Source organism: Manis pentadactyla, chromosome X (assembly GCF_030020395.1).
Source record: "Manis pentadactyla isolate mManPen7 chromosome X, mManPen7.hap1, whole genome shotgun sequence".
NCBI lineage: Eukaryota > Metazoa > Chordata > Mammalia > Pholidota > Manidae > Manis > Manis pentadactyla.
In genome coordinates, this window is record NC_080038.1 from 130180717 (window position 1) to 130196765 (window position 16049).

Below are 16049 nucleotides of genomic sequence, written 5' to 3' on the forward strand. Positions count from 1 at the left end.
TCCTGGGTCAAATGGTATTTCAATTTTTAGTTTTTTGAGGAACCTCCATATTGCTTTCCACAATGGTTGAACTAGCATGCATTCCCACCAGCAGTGTAGGAGGGTTCCCCTTTCTCCGCATCCTCACCAGCATTTGTTGTTCTTAGTCTTTTCGATGCTGGTCATCCTTACTGGTGTGAGGTGATATCTCATTGTGGTTTTAATTTGCATTTCCCTGATGATTAGTGATGTGGAGCATCTTTTCATGTGCCTGTTGGCCATCTGAGTTTCTTTTTTGGAGAATTGTCTCTTCATATCCTCTGCCCATTTGTTAATCAGGTTATTTGCATTTTGGGTGTTGAGGCATGTGAGTTCTTTATATATTTTGGATGTTAACCCCTTGTTAGATATGTCGTTTACAAATATATTCTCTCATACTGTAGGATGCCTTTTCATTCTGTTGATAGTGTCCTTTGCAGTACAGAAACTTTTTAGTTTGATGTAGTCCAATGTGTTCATTTTTGCTTTTGTTTCCCTTGTTTGAGGAGATGTGTTCAGGAAGAAGTTGCTCGTGTTTATATTCAGGAGATTTTTGCCTATGTTTTTTTCTAAGAGTTTTATGGTTTCATGACTTACATTCAGGTCTTCTATCCATTTTGAGTATACTTTTGTGTATGGGGTGTAACAATAATCCAGTTTCATTCTCTTGCATGTAGCTGTCAGTTTTGCCAACAGCAGGTGTTGAAGAGGCTGTCATTTCCCCATTGTATGTCCAGGGTTCCTTTATCATATATTAATTGACCTTATATATATGCTTGTGTTTATATCTGGGCTTTCTAGTCTGTTCCATTGGTCTATGGGTTGGTTCTTGTGCCAGTACCAAATTATCTTGATTACGATGACTTTGTAGTACAGCTTGAAGTCAGGGAGCATAATTCCCCCCACTTTATTCTTCCTTCTCAGGATTGCTTTGGCTATTTGGGGTCTTTTGTGGTTCCATATGAATTTTAGAACAATTTGGTCTAGTTCATTGAAGAATGCTGTTGGTATTTTGATAGGAATTGCATTGAATCTGTAGATTGCTTTAGGCAGGATGGCCATTTTGACAATATTAATTGTTCCTATCCATGAGGATGGGATGTGTTTCCATTTATTGGTATCTTCTTTAATTTCTCTCATGAGTGTCTTTTAATTTTCAGAGTACAGGTCTTTCACTTCCTTTGTTAGGTTTATTCCTAGGTATTTTATTCTTTTTGATGCAGTTGTGAATGGAATTATTTTCCTAATTTCTCTTTCTGCTAGTTCATCATTACTGTATAGGAATGCAACAGATTTCTGTGTATTAATTTTGTATCCCACCACTCTGCGGAATTCAGATATTAGATCTAGTAGTTTTGAGTGCATTCCTTAGGGTTTTTTATGTACAATATCATGTCATCTGCCAACAGGGACAGTATAACTTCTTCCTTGCCAATCTGGATGCCTTTTATTTCTTTGTGTTGTCTGATTGCCGTGGCTAGCACCTCCAGAACTATGTTGAATAAAAGTTGGGAGAGTGGGCATCCTTTTCTTGTTCCTGATCTTAAAGGAAAAGCTTTCAGCGTCTCGCTGTTAAGTATGATGTTGGCTGTGGGTTTGTCATATATGGCCTTTATTATGTTGAGGTACTTGCCCTGTATACCCATTTTGTTGAAAGTTTTTATCATGAATGGATGTTGAATTTTGTTGAATGCTTTTTCAGCATCTATGGAGATGATCATGTGGTTTTTGTCCTTCTTTTTGTTGATGTGGTGGATGATATTGATGGATTTTCAAATGTTGTACCATCCTTGCATCCCTGGAATAAAACCTACTTGATCATGATGGATAATCTTTTTGATGTATTATTGAATTCCATTTGCAAATATTTTGTAGAGTATTTTTGCAACTATATTCAACAGGGATATTGGTCTGTAATTTTCTTTTTTTGTGGTGTCTTTGCCTGGTTTTGGTATTCGAGTGATGCTGGCCTCATAGAATGAGTTTGGGAGTATTCCCTCCTCTTCTACTTTTTGGAAAACTTTAAGGAGAATGGGTATTAGGACTTCACTAAATATTTGATAAAATTCAGCAGTGAAACCATGAAACCATCTGGTCCAGGGGTTTTGTTCTTAGGTAGTTTTTTGATTACCAGTTCAATTTCATTGCTGTTAGTTGGTCTATTCAGATTTTCTGTTTCTTCCTGGTCAGCCTTGGAAGGTTGTATTGTTCTAGAAAGTTGTCCATTTCTTCTAGGTTATCCAATTAGTTAGCATATAATTTTTCATAGTATTCTCTCATAATTCTTTGTATTTCTGTGGTGTCCGTGGTGAGTTTTTCTTTCTCATTTCTGATTCTGTTTGTGTGTGCAAACTCTCTTTTTTTCTTGATAAAGCTGGATAGGGGTTTATCTGTTTTGTTTATTTTCTTGAAGTACAAGCTCCTGGTTTCATTGATTCTTTCTACTGTTTTATTATTGTCAATTTTATTTATTTCTACTCTGATCTTCATTACGTATTAAGTATATCATGTCACTCCCTTCTGGCCTGTAAGGTTTCTGCTAAGAAGTCTGATCATAGCCTGATGGGCCTTCCTTTGTATATGATCTTATTTCTCTCTCTGGCTGCTTTTCATATTCTGTCCTTATCCTTGATTTTTGCCATGTTAATTACTATATGTCTTGGTGTTGTCTTCCTTGGGTCCCTTGTGTTGGGAGGTCTGTGCACCTCCATCGCCTGAGAGACTATCTCCTTCCCCAGAATGGGGAAGCATTCAGCAATTACCTCCTCAAAGACACTTTCTATCCCTTTTTCTCTCTCTTCTTCTTCTGGTACCCCTATAATGCAAATATGTTCTATTTGGATTGTCACACAGTTCTCTCAGTATTCTTTCATTCTTAGAGATCCTTTTTTCTCTCTGTGCCTCAGCTTCTTTGTATTCCTCTTCTCTAATTTCTATTTCATTTATTGTCTCCTCCACCATATCTAATCTTTTAAAACCTTCCATTGTATGTTTCATTCTGATACTGTGTTCTGTAATGATTGGATCTCTGACTGGAATTCATTCCTTAGTTCTTGAATATTTTTCTGTACCTCCATGAGCATGTTAATGATTTTCATTTTGAAATCCCTTTCAGGAAGATACATGAGGTCGATTTCATTTGAATCTTTCTCTGTGTATTCATAATTTTGCTTTGAATCAGGTTCCTTTGACATTTCATATTTGTATGTGGTGCCCTCTTGTGCCCAGAAGCTCTATTGTCTGGAGCTGCTCAGCCCCTGGAGCAATGTCGGGGGTCACAGGAGAGCGGTATTGGTGCCAGGGGGGAGGAAAAAGCTGTTTCCTGCTTCCTGGCTCCTATGCCTGCCTCCACTGCCAGAACCAGTGGGCCAAGCACACAGGTATAAGCCTCTATGCTTTTCGTTTGTAGCTGCTGTAGGCGGGGCTTCCCTCTGGCTGGCCTAATGCCAAGGTGCGGTTTGCTGGTTTGTGTGCCAGGTGGGCCTGGCCGGGAGGAAGATGCAGCAGACTGCGTATCATGGAGGGAGGCCTTGGAGCTGCGTAGCCAGCCAGGGGGCTGGAGTGCCTGAAGATCATGAAAGTTCCCAAGCTGCCGGGCAGAGTGCACCTGGACAATTTTGTCTACCTGTCCTTTCTCCTGAATAGTAAGCTCTGTGTAATCCTTGCCCCTTTAGCAGCCCTCTTGTTGTTAGGCAGTCTCTCAGATTGCCTGCCTTTCTTTTGTCCCAGAGCAGCCAGATATGGATCCCTGTTTTCCACAAGTGGCAGGAATCTCAGTCTCTCCAGGTATTCTGCCTTTCTTAATCTTCCAACCCCTCTAGTCATGAGAGCACCATGAAATGTAGGTTTGTGCTCCCAGAGCAGATCTCCAGAGTTAGGTGTTCTGCAGTCCCAGGCCTCCACTCCCTCCCTGCTCCATTTCTCTTCTTCCCGCTGGTGAGGTGGGGTGGGAGAAGGGCTTGGGTCCTGCTGGGCCATGGCTCTGATATGTTACCCTGTTCTGTGAGGTTTATTCTTTTATCCAGGTTTATGCTGTCTGACGTAGCCCTCTTTCCTATTGCTTTTTCAGGATTAGTTGTATTAATTATATTTTCGTATTATAAGAGGTTTTAGGAGGAAGCATCTGTCTCACCTCTCACTCCACCATCTTTAATCCAATCTCCTACCTGTGTTTTCTTCTAAGAGTTTTATGGTTTCTTGTGTTAAATTTGGATCTTTAATACATTTTGAGTTTACTTTTGTGTATGGAGTTAGACAGTAATCCAGTTTCATTCTCTTGCATGGAACTGTTCAGTTTTCCCAACATTAGTTATTGAAGAGACTGTCTTTTCCCCATCATATATTAATGGCTCTTTTATCATATATTAATTGACCATATATATGCATGGGTTTATTTCTGGACTCTCTATTCTGTTCCATTGATATATGGATCTGTTCTTGTGCCAGAACCATACTGTTTTGATTACTGTAACTTTGTGGTATAGCTTGAAGTCAAAGAGCATAATACCCCCAGCTTTGTTCTTCTTTCTCAATATTGCTTTGGCTATTCAGGGTCTTTTGTGGTTCGTATAAATTTTAGGATTGTTTGTTCTAGTTCATTGAAAAATGCCAGCGGTGTTTTGATAGGGATTGCATTGAATCCATAAATTGTTCTGGGCAGGATGGCCATACTTCCAAACTCATTCTATGAGGCCAACCAGCATTACTCTAATAACCAAAACCAGACAAAGACACTACAAAAAAAGAACATTATAGCCCAGTATCTCTGATGGACATAGATGCAAAAATCCTCCACAAATATTAGCAAACCAATTTCAAAAATACTGCAAAAGGATCATCCATCATGACCAAGTGAGATTTATTCCAGGGATGCAAAGCTATTGTGATATTTGTAAATCAATCAATGTGAGACACTAGATTACCAAAAGGAAGGATAAAAATCATATGATCATCTCAATAGATGCTGAAAAAGCATGTGGAAAAATTCAATGTCTATTCAGGATAAAAACTCTCAACAGAATGGGTATAGAGCAGATGTACCTCAACATAATAAAGGCCATAATATGATAAACCTGCATCTAACAACATACTCAATGGCAAAAAGCTGAAAGCTTTTCCTCTAAGATCAAGAATGAGAAAAGGATGCCCACTCTCACCGCTATTACTCAACATAGTACTGGAGGTCCTATCCACGTCAGTCAGACAAGAAAAAGAGATAAAAGGCATCCAAACTGATAAGATAAAAGGCATCCAAATTGGTCACTATTTGCAGATGGCATGATACAATAAATAGAAAACTCTAAAGTATCCACAAAAAAAATATTAGAACTAATAACTGGATTCAGAAAAGTTGCAGGATACAAAATTAATACACAGAAATCTGTTGCATTCTTATATACTAACAATGAACTAGCAGAAAGAGAAGTCAGGAAAACAATTTCATAGGAATAAACTTAACCAAGGAGGTGAAAGACCTGTACTCTGAAAACTGTGAGTCACTGATGAAAGAAATTGAAGAAGACACAAATAAATGGAAATCTATCCCATGCTCATGGATAGGAAGAATTAATATTATCAGAAGGTGCTTTAAAGCATTAGTATAATGAGAAGTTGCAGAAGGAAGGGGGAGGAAGCTTGAGGATAACCTTTAGTGGTTGATTAGTCTGAATGAGACCAAGATGTTGTTATTTAAATTGGCCTGAAGTTGCATGGAGGCACTGCTGTTATCCCAGTCTCCCTTTGCATTTGTCTCTGCAGAAGGGCGCCCACAGAACCAGACAGTAAGCAATAGGATTTTAGGGAGAATAGCTAGGCTCTACTACAGCCATGGAATTGAGAAGTTGAGGGGGGTGGGTCCCTCCTGTTTTATTTCCTGTAGAAGAATGCTACAGATGTGTGGGGCGAAGGTCTGTGTTTTTCTTAAAACCTTACATAGATGTATAGACATTGTACACTCCAAGTCATAAGGATGTTTTGAACAGTGTGTTAGAAGTCTATTTAAGTCTAGGTACTTTTATATAAATCAAATGTTAAAAAGTGGTGATAACAGCCTGTCTTGTAGATAACACTATCACAGTCATTCCAATCTGGCAAGTTGTGTGGCTTTAGCGGCTTCCTACAGGACTGGAAGGGAGGAGACTAGTTTCTTAGTCCCAGCCTGCTACTGATTAGAGTAGATTCATGACCCCGGGCAAGTCACTTAACCTTTTATGGTGTCAATTTTCTTATCTGTGAAATGAGGGGATTAGACTAGATTATCTCCACTGTTTCTTCCAAAAAAATATAGAGGAGAACTGTATAACTGAAAATTAGGAAGTGGAGTTTTTGAGGCATGGAATTCAGGGTGATCTCAAAATTGCTTTAAATTTTAGGAAACACTTCCTGTATGTGCTTAATATGCTATCTCTTAATGATTAAATTGGTAAATGTTTCTCCACTGTATTGGTGTCATTTCTGTTTGCTGTGAACAGTTTCATGTTCAAGACAGATTCCTAGCAATGGTTACCTCTGAAGAGATGGACTAACCTTGTATTTCTGTTGTGATTTTAACAATGAATGTGTGTTACTTCCATAATGTAAAAACAGCTTATAAATTTTTTTGAGAAAATTATTTCTAAAAATTAGTCTGGAGGCAAGAAATGCTATATAATCTTTAGAAAGTAATGCATGGCCATTCTGCCATCTCCTCCTTTCTGCTCCATTTGGGTGGCTGTCTCACTCCTGTGCTTGTGCATTTTTCCAAGGCCATCTTTGTTAATCTTTATTTTGTGCATATGTTCATAAAAATGTTTCCTTTCAGAAGTCAAAATCTAAACAATGGAACATGTGAACTGCACAATAGCCTTTTCCCCCCTGATAATAGGTATTGGTCAATACGTATGGTGGAAATGGTCTGAGAGAGGAAACTTTTTATATCTGAGTTTGGCAACCTCTTTGCAACTTTAAAGTACTTGTCCTTCAGTAACAGTGTGGTTGACTCTTGGATAAAGAAGAGAAGTTTCTAAAATTCAATTTCTATGTGGTAGCATCCTCTGGTGAACATAAAATTTCTTTTGATCTTACCATGACTTCGAGTGAACTCAGGAGGTGTGCTGCTTTGTAATATCATCCTAATTCCCTGGCATAAAAACTGAAACTCATAAATGCATCTTGCAGATATTTAATCCTTATGATTGTTTATATACTATAAAAATGCACACTAGGCATTTTAAAGAGACCAGAATGCAAAATGGTGAACTCTGTGTCAGTAGAATCAAACTGTAGAATCAAACTCAGTATCAGTAGAATGATTTCTTTACCCAGTTTACTTTAAAATATGTGGTCATGATAGTCTTGAACTATCTGCTGGAAGAAAAATTCAGTAGGTCACAGGCTGTCAAATATGTTCTGCAATATATTAGGGGGTCAGTTTCCTAAGAACTTTTTTAAAAAGTAGAAGAGTCAAGTAATCTAGAATTCTTTTATGTGGTCTTCACTGGTAGCATTTCCTGAAGCATGTGGATAAAAATTGGTGGATGGAACCATAAAATGATAGCATTTAGAGTTCTCAAGGAAAGAAGTGATATAATCAAATTAAATGGGCTTTGACATTTTAGCGAGTTCAGGGCACTAAGGGCCCCTGACAGGGTAAGTAGCTTTGACAAAAAGGAATCCAACTGAACTGGATATTTTTAAAACAAGTAATTTTATAAAACAAAAAAAGCTATGTTATTGGTGTGCGTGGGGTCACGGGAAAGACAGTATACCTCAGAGAAGACAAATAGGGACTCTGTGGCATCTTACTACACCGATGGACAGTGACTGCAGTGGGGCATGGGGGGGACTCGATAATAAGGGTGAATGTAATAACCACAGTGTTTTTCTTGTGAAACCTTCATAAGAGTGTTTATCAATGATACCTTAATTTTAAAAAATATTTTTTAAAAAAGCTATGTTAGAATACATAAAGCACCGAAAAATAGAATGCCTCCTTTGAACCTGAAAGTGTATCAGTACCTTGAGTCAAGTGAGAAAACCAAAAAAAAAAGTGAAATCAAACCGAATTGCTAGAGTATTAAGGGAAAAAAATTTCAGAGAAATATAATGTGAGAAGAGAGTTTAAAAGGAGATACAAGAAGCAAGAAAATTCCATTCTTTTAATGATACAGCGTCTTTGTAATGTGTACTTCACAACTATAGCGATCTCCTTCGTAGGTGTGCGAGCTGTAAACACAATTTTAAAAGACATTTGGACATGTTAAGGTTATTCAGCTATCATAGGGTTCTGTTTACCTAAGAGGGCAAGCAAACCTTGTCTTGTATCTATCAAAACTGGAGTCCATTTTTATTGTGAGAAGAAAATTCTTGAAGTTGAAAAGTTTTAACTTGCACAAATATGCTGGATAAGGAAGGCTAAGGGCAAAGACCAAGGAAAAAGCCATTTATCTCCTTGAGAGGCAGAGCTGATTGGAAAAGCAAGGCTTCTTATTTTTCATGTCATTCTGCCTCACTGGTCAGTTTACCAACACAAGAACAGTTTGTGATGACAAAGATGGTAGAACGTTGATGTGAAGAAGAAAGTACGTTGGTTGAAAAATGCTGTTGAAGTTGATTTATTCAAATTGTCTGGACTGTTGCAGAGCAAGTTTTCCCTAGACTTGAGGAGAGCAGATGGAAAAAGGAAAATAGTTTATCTTTTAACAAGAGAAACGATGGTCCTGCTAAATTTAGACTCTGGCTTTAACTTGCAACATCTGGGAAAATACTCAAATCCATAATCATTTAGGTTGTAACCATCTAGAAGAGCCCAAGGTCAGGATACCCTTCTACATGGGATTAGGAAGGGCAAATATTACCAGGCGATTTCATTTCCTTCAAGATAAAAAGTCTTTTGTCAAGGGGAGGGAAGCAACATGTATCGTCTCTCCCAGTTCCAGGGAGGCTTTTTATTTATTGTGAAGGGCTTGCTAACAAGCTAGGAAGACTTGGACCGAACTGAACTATTGATCAGGGGAGTGTAATCACGTCTCGGGTGTGTGTGCCCAAAATGGGTCAGTGCAGTGCGTTGGCTCAGCAGCAAATGGTGCCCTTCCAGCAAGAGATTCTCCAGTGCTTTGTGAGAGCTCCTGGACTGTGACAATCTATAATATAGAAGGATTATTTTTGCTTTTTGAAAAGGTTCACTGCCATTCCCTTTCAATAGCTACCACCCCAGAGAATTGGAATTTTTCAATTATTTTGTGATTTACAAAAATTCAGTGTACACAGTTTTCAAGGGGTACTTCTTTTGTGGAAAGTTGGATGCAGCTGCCATAAATATGTTTTTCATTTACCTTGGGTGAGGAAATTAATAGCATGCTCATTAAATTTGCACATTATACTATGTCTAACAAGGTCATTTATATTTTGGAAAAGGATTACAAGTGACCTTTAGAGACAAAGCAGGGGTTTTCAGAAAGGCCTTGAGCACCACTCCTACATCTCCTTCAAGGACAGTTGATGTGCTTTTATCTCGTTTACTTGTTTATACTTCCTGGCAAGACTTCACTGGAGGAAAGGGTTCTTCTATTTTAAAAAATAAAAATAAATACAAATCAATGAATCAGAGAAATGATCCTGGCAAAATAGGATGAACTTCAGGAAGGACAAGTATTAGGATGCTGAGGTTTGGGGGAGCCGCTAAATAACACCCCCACCTTTTCCCCCTCCATTGAAACCAGTGGAGAAGTACAACACAGAAAGCAGCCAGAGTTCTAAGTAACAGCTTTATGCCTGGTAAAAGCTAGCCTGGAGGGTATAGCCTGTATGTATGTTCTCAAAAAGCTTCCAAATAGCTCACACGTTGGCAGACCTCCCCTATATGTCTGTCGTAGGGGCAGAGCCTACCTTTTAAGCACCATGTGTCAGAGAACATACTAGAAAATTAGAAGAAGTTTCAGCAACAGGCCTAGAGAGAGCATGCCTGTCTCCTCTTGCCAAACCCATCAGTCCAGTCTGATAAAGAAATGAAAATAAGGTTGGATAGAGTAGTAGAAAATGTTTCTTTTAGGGTTTGCCTTTCTGAGGAAAGGAGTGCAAATTCTCTCCTTTCTGTGGTGATGAATGAAGAATAAATAGCAAGTGGCTAGTCGGTAAAGCTGGGACGAGAACCCAAGTCATTGATAGGCTGAAAGGCCCATGCTTTTTCTGTTGATATTCAAAGACATTTTTAGTTGATTACACAAATTTAAACCAGGCCTGAATTAACATATTTATTGGGATGAGGCGTTTTCTTTCTGTAAGTCAGACTTACATAAGGATTGGTACGTGGTATGGAATTATAGGATGTGAAAACTGGAAGGGAACTTAGAGTTGGTTTTTCAGCCTTTTCATTGCTCAGATGAGGAAATAGCCCTAACAAGGGGTAAATGAGTTACTCCGGGCCACTTGCTTTGCTAGTTAGTTACAGCCAAGAATAGATACACCAGGGTCTTCACTTCCCAGTTCAGTGCTCCCCACCCTCAGCTGGTCTGCATTTGGACATCAGGGAAAGTAGGCTTAAAATAAATGAAATTCAGAGTTCTGGTGAACTTATGAAGTTTTAAGCTCATATAATAAGATGTGTCTACGACATCAATCTGTAGTGGGTTAAGTTGGTGGGCTCTAAAATTACCCTACCTGGGTTGAAATCCTGACTGAGTCATTTATGAGTTGTTTGACCTGGACAAGTTGCTTACCCTCACTGAGCCTTAGTGCAGTCATCTATAAAATGGAAAGAATAATAGCACCTACTTCACGGGGTGGTTATGAGACTCAGATGCTATGCTAATTTACCATGAGTTCCTGACACATAGACACTGACAAATATTACCTATGATTATTATTTATCATCATCATCATTATCATCATTTTACTTTTGGGTGAATTTTAAAGCTTGACGTGTCAGGACCATAAACTTCGTTCAGGATTTCACCCATCCTGTACCCCTTTGTCTTAAATCTCTATTCTTTAGGTCTCTCAGGCTAGGAGTTTTATAATCATATTTTCCTCTCTCTCCAATAGGCCCATGGTCTGTTTGTCACCAACTCCTATCCTGTTTGTTTAAAATGTTTCTCCACTCCTTCCTCTTCATTCCTATCCTAATTCAGGCCCTGATTGCCTCAGGCCTGGATTTCTAGTCAAGCCTCCTAGCTTCTTTTTCCTGACTATAGCTTCTCCTTCTCCTGCCTGTCCTCTATGCTGCTGCCAATGTCCTGAGACACTGCTTTGATCCTGTGTTCCCCTGCCCTGGGCTCTGTAATGAGTCGTCTTCTGAAGCAAGGCCAAGCTCTCCTGCCTGACCTTAAGGTCCCTCTAGAAGGTGTCTGTCCAATAGATAGTATATAATGCCAACCATACACAAAATTAAAAAATTTCTAGTAGCTACATCAAAAAGTAAAAAGAAACAGGTGAAACTTTTAGTAATGTATTTTACTTAACTGAAAATATTCAAAACATCATTTCAACCTATATAAAAATACATGTTGAGATATTTTCATTCTTTGTTGTGGTGGTTGTTCTAAGTCCTCAAAATCCCAGTGTATTTTACACTTACATCACATCCCCAGTCAGACTAGCCATGTTTCATGTGCTCCGTGGCTAAGGGCTACTGGATTAGATAGTGCAGCTCTAGAGTGTGGCTCACTATCACTGTCACCCCCGCAAATGAGACATACCTAAGTCTTACTTCTTCCTGGTTTGTTAAAACTAAATAAGGATGGTAATACCAGGCCTATTTTATAGGGTTGTTCCAAGCAACTGGGAAGTGTAAAAGTGCTTGGTAAACTGTAAAGCTCCGTAAGAGGGTATGTCAGTTCTCATCAGGAGCACAGGTTTTCCTGACATAAGAGTAGGATATCTCTGGAGTAATTTGAAAGAAAAGACTGTGTTAAGCAGGTAAATAGGCTGTCCTGAATTCATTTATGGAAAGATCGACTCCTAGCAATGAATGAAGAATTAACACATATACTTTCTCCAACCAGCTCTTCATGAATATCTTTTTGGAAGAAATTTGTCACATTAATAAGGCTTTTTAAATATTTAAATACATCTCTAGGCCTTTTTCCCCTTCAGCGTCAGAGGAATGGAGTTAGTGGCATTTAGCTCTTCCCTTGATGGATCTAGGCTGCTACCAAGAAGTTTATTGCTTTGGGTAGAAAATGGTGCTCATACACTTTGTAGTACTGAGGTAGGAATAGCATTCAAATTTCTTATAAATACAAATAAAATATATTATTAAATTGTCCAATTCATTGCAAAGAATTGGAATTGACCTAAAAACTGCATGCCAGTAATTCAGCTGTGGAAATGATTTGTAAAATGCTTTCAATTCATATAATAAAGGAAATTTTAAAGAGCAATTATTCTGACAAATTGATTAGTAAGACTACTAACAACCAGGACACATGATTTTAAATATTGATGAGCAACAGGGTGGTTGCTTACATGGTCCCCAAATCTTTTCCCAGCCCTTTACCAAATCAAGAAGTCCACTAATTTTTCTTTTGTCATGCTTGAACTATCTTGTGGCTCTCAAGAGTTCAGCACTTGCTGGAGATATAACTCAAAGTTTACAGTGTGGAAGTTAAGATGCTGAATGAAGTTAACTCCAAACATAAAGTCAACTTTATGAAGTGGCCTCTGGGTGAAGGCCCCCAGCACTTGCGTTTGCCCAGGCCCCAAACCTCAACCTAATGTGTTGCCCTTTCTCTCTCACTCATGCCTCTAATTAGCTACTAAGTCTTTATGACTCCACCTCTGAAATTTTTCTTTAATCTGCACCCTCCTCTCTGTCCCTGCTGCCCTCACCCAGGCTTTCATCACTATTCTCATAAGCTTTTGCAACAGTCTGCAAACAAGTTTCCCTGCCTCAAGCTTTAGCCTTCCCTCCACCCCACAGTTTATTCTCCAACTCCTAGCAGAATGAACTCGCTAAGATCTGATCTGATCAGGCCACTCCCCTAATTAAAAACATCAAGTTATTCCCAGGGCCAGCAGATAAAAATCCGAACTACCGAGTACATTGTACAAAGCCCTCCATGGTCAGAGCCCGGGTTGTCTGCCTTGCCTCACACCATGCTCCCAGATGACTCACAGTTCGCCAGGAAGCCGTATCTTTTCATGAACTCGCTGTTCTCTTCCCTCAGCCCGCCCCCTCCCCTCCTCAGATCAGTGTGGGGAATCCCATGCTCTTCTTTTCAGGCCAGTAGGCCTCCTCAAATGCCCCGTCTTCTATGAGGAGCCTTTCTTAACTCCCTGGCCATTTGTTCTTTCAGCCCCTCTAACTGCCTTCCTTCCTTCTTTGTGGCAGGAATGTTTCAGCAGCTATCTCCTCTCTCTATCCCCGGCGTCCGGCGTGCAGCATTCTGCCCCGTGCAGCAGAGCTGGCGCAGAACACTGTGTTGAATAAATAAAGGAAAGAATTGATGGAATCCCTCCCAACTGCACGTCTTTCTCTTCCATCCCAAAGAAGGCTGAGTTTTGAATTCAGTGTGATTTGTAATCACCTGCTGATATTTTTCAGTATTTGATGAGGACAATTTAAATCATAATCCGTCCTTTTAACTAAAGTTTACTTTGTCTAGTTCAATAAGACTTTCCTTCAGCCACACAGAATTATTCTTTTGCCCCACTTCCCAGGTACTAAAAGTCATCTACACAATCTGGCCAAAGGAACACACGGAAGTGTTTTACGTTTAGACCCCTCGACCTATAAGATATGTTAGGCATAGTTTTTAAAATATACAACACACCTTTAATTTCACAGAACCCCACCCTATTGGACTGGAATGGATCTTAACGAGAACCACGTTCACCTTGTGTAATTATACAGGTTGTGTACTGTTCAACCATAGAGGGAGCCATTCTCACTGAGTCCAACGTGAATAACTTACCGTGTATCATGCATAGCCTTACAGTGTCTTTGCTTATCCAGTCCTCTTCACTTTCAGATAATAAAATGTAGGTCCTACAAACCAACAAGTTCGCTCAAGGTTATACAAATAAGTTTATGGTAGGTTGTGGGTAGTAATCTGCCCCCTTTCTGCCTCGGGTCATTCTGACCCAAATTGCTTCAGGAGACTGTGAAACTAGAAAAGACAGTGTTTGCTATAGTTGTATGGATAATGGACATGGACAATGCAGTCTCAGCTAAACATGAAATTGATATTGTTTATTTTATCTCTGTATTGATTTGCTCTGGCATTCCACCTCCAGCTGTACTGGCCTGTTTGGTGTGACTCGAACATTCAGTGTATCACACTGTTGTCCTCTGGGCTGCCAGGACCCCAGTGGCTGTTTATCCCACCAAGTTGTCAAGCTGTGCTTCCTGTCCTCTCCCTTGCTGGTGTAACACCTCCTCTGTGACCTACTGTTAGCTGCCATGTTCTTCTTTTGGCTTCTCTTCTTGGCATTTTGTTTCGCTTTATTTTTATAGCCATCACTGACCGGTTAGCATGACCTTTTCCTTCTATTTTACAGACAATTCACTCACAGCATGTAGACTGCTGAGCGTGGGTCTTTGGCTCTTTGCTGCCGTTGGTGCCTAGGGGATGCTGCTTCTTTGCCAAAGCTTTTTGTGTCTTTTCTTTTCCCGCTTATTCTGGATTTGGGGCTTTCTGAATGCTTGGAGATGCCAGAAGGGTTGTCTCCAAGTAGTTGTGGCTTTATTCCTATATTTCACCATTTACTCTTGTTTAAAGTGAAAATATCATTTGGGAAGAAGAATTTTGGTTTGAAAAGTTCACATAGATCCAACACTCAATAGCCAATTGTCTCTATCACACAAGGACACAAGGCGTTTAGAAAATGACTCCTTCCTCTCCGCCTTACTCCATGCTTATCACCAGCATCAAACTAATGTAAGTAGTGAGATGTTTTGGTAGGGTTTGATTGAGACTGAATAGAAAACTGGACTCCTTGAGCCAAGGCCTTCCAGCCACAATGGACAAATGCATTGTTTGTATCTTTGTTTTTGATCATTATTAATGCTGGCAGATCTTTCTGAAACTGGTTGCTTGCTTTAGTTCCCCTTGATCAGTCAAGATATAGAACAGAATTAGATTAAGGAATTATTAATTTGTTAGAGGCTTGATACTTGCTATTCAGTAGTTGCTTGCACCTTATATACTGTTCATTGTATAATCGGGAATTTCTTTGTAAATGTTTGGTTTTCAGGCTGGTTGGAAGGAAAATCACGCAACATTCATGAGTGAACTAAAAAATCTTCAGGCTTCTGGACTGACTACTCTTGGTCAGGCTCTAAGATCCTCATTTGATTTGTTAAATCTCAATAGATTAATATCTGGAATAGACAATTATGGACAGGTAAAAAAAATTTTGAGTGAGTACACAGCTAATTTATTTTGGTGACTTGGGGTAAGAATTTTAAATTGGGCTTGCTTACCAAGTTCTCTGCTACTTTTCATAACCTCCAAAAGGTGGTCTATATAGCTCTTGAATACATATTTTTTTTAAATCCCTTTTTTGGGGGGGTCCTGTATGTGGCTTCATCATAAACTATATAATTAAAATTGCCTAACCGTCAGATCATCAAGTATCTGAGAATGGGATGAATAAATTCCTGAGAAATACTGGAATAAGACAATTGAAGAGAAAATTTCACCCACTTACCCAACCTGTCTCCTATGATAACCACCAGTCACTCTACTGTAGAAACTGCTCACAAGAGTCACTCTCCAGGTTGCAGAGTATAAGTAACTAATGTACCCATATCTGTGCCAGGACTTTGACTCAGGTGAATCGATTCACAGGTGTGGATGATTCTACCATTATAATCTCTTTAATATCTTTCTTTTATGATTGTCAGGCAGAATTTGGATTTGTAGTTTGGGGAGTTCCTGAATTACAAGAATTCCTCAGTTTATTCTGAATGTTACCTCTTTGGGGATTGTTATTTTGATTCCCACCCACTTCAGTCCCTAATCTTTTCCTTCTTATTTATCCAGGCAAATTTTATCACATACTTGAGAGATCACTGGCAAGGCAAATGTAAAAGATTAAATAAATTTTATTGC

The 16049-nt window shown here is 39.2% G+C and overlaps 1 protein-coding gene across 9 annotated transcripts in view; it reads left to right on the forward strand.

Moving 5' to 3' along the window:
* Nucleotides 1-16049, forward strand: part of LOC118929225 (integrator complex subunit 6-like) — a 57021-nt gene that overhangs the window by 14359 nt on the left and 26613 nt on the right. For all 9 annotated transcript variants that reach the window (XM_057495740.1, XM_057495737.1, XM_057495739.1 and 6 more), the window contains one exon: nt 15190-15339. In XM_057495740.1, coding sequence (XP_057351723.1) covers nt 15190-15339 — 150 coding nt within the window. The remainder of the gene's footprint in view (nt 1-15189; nt 15340-16049) is intronic.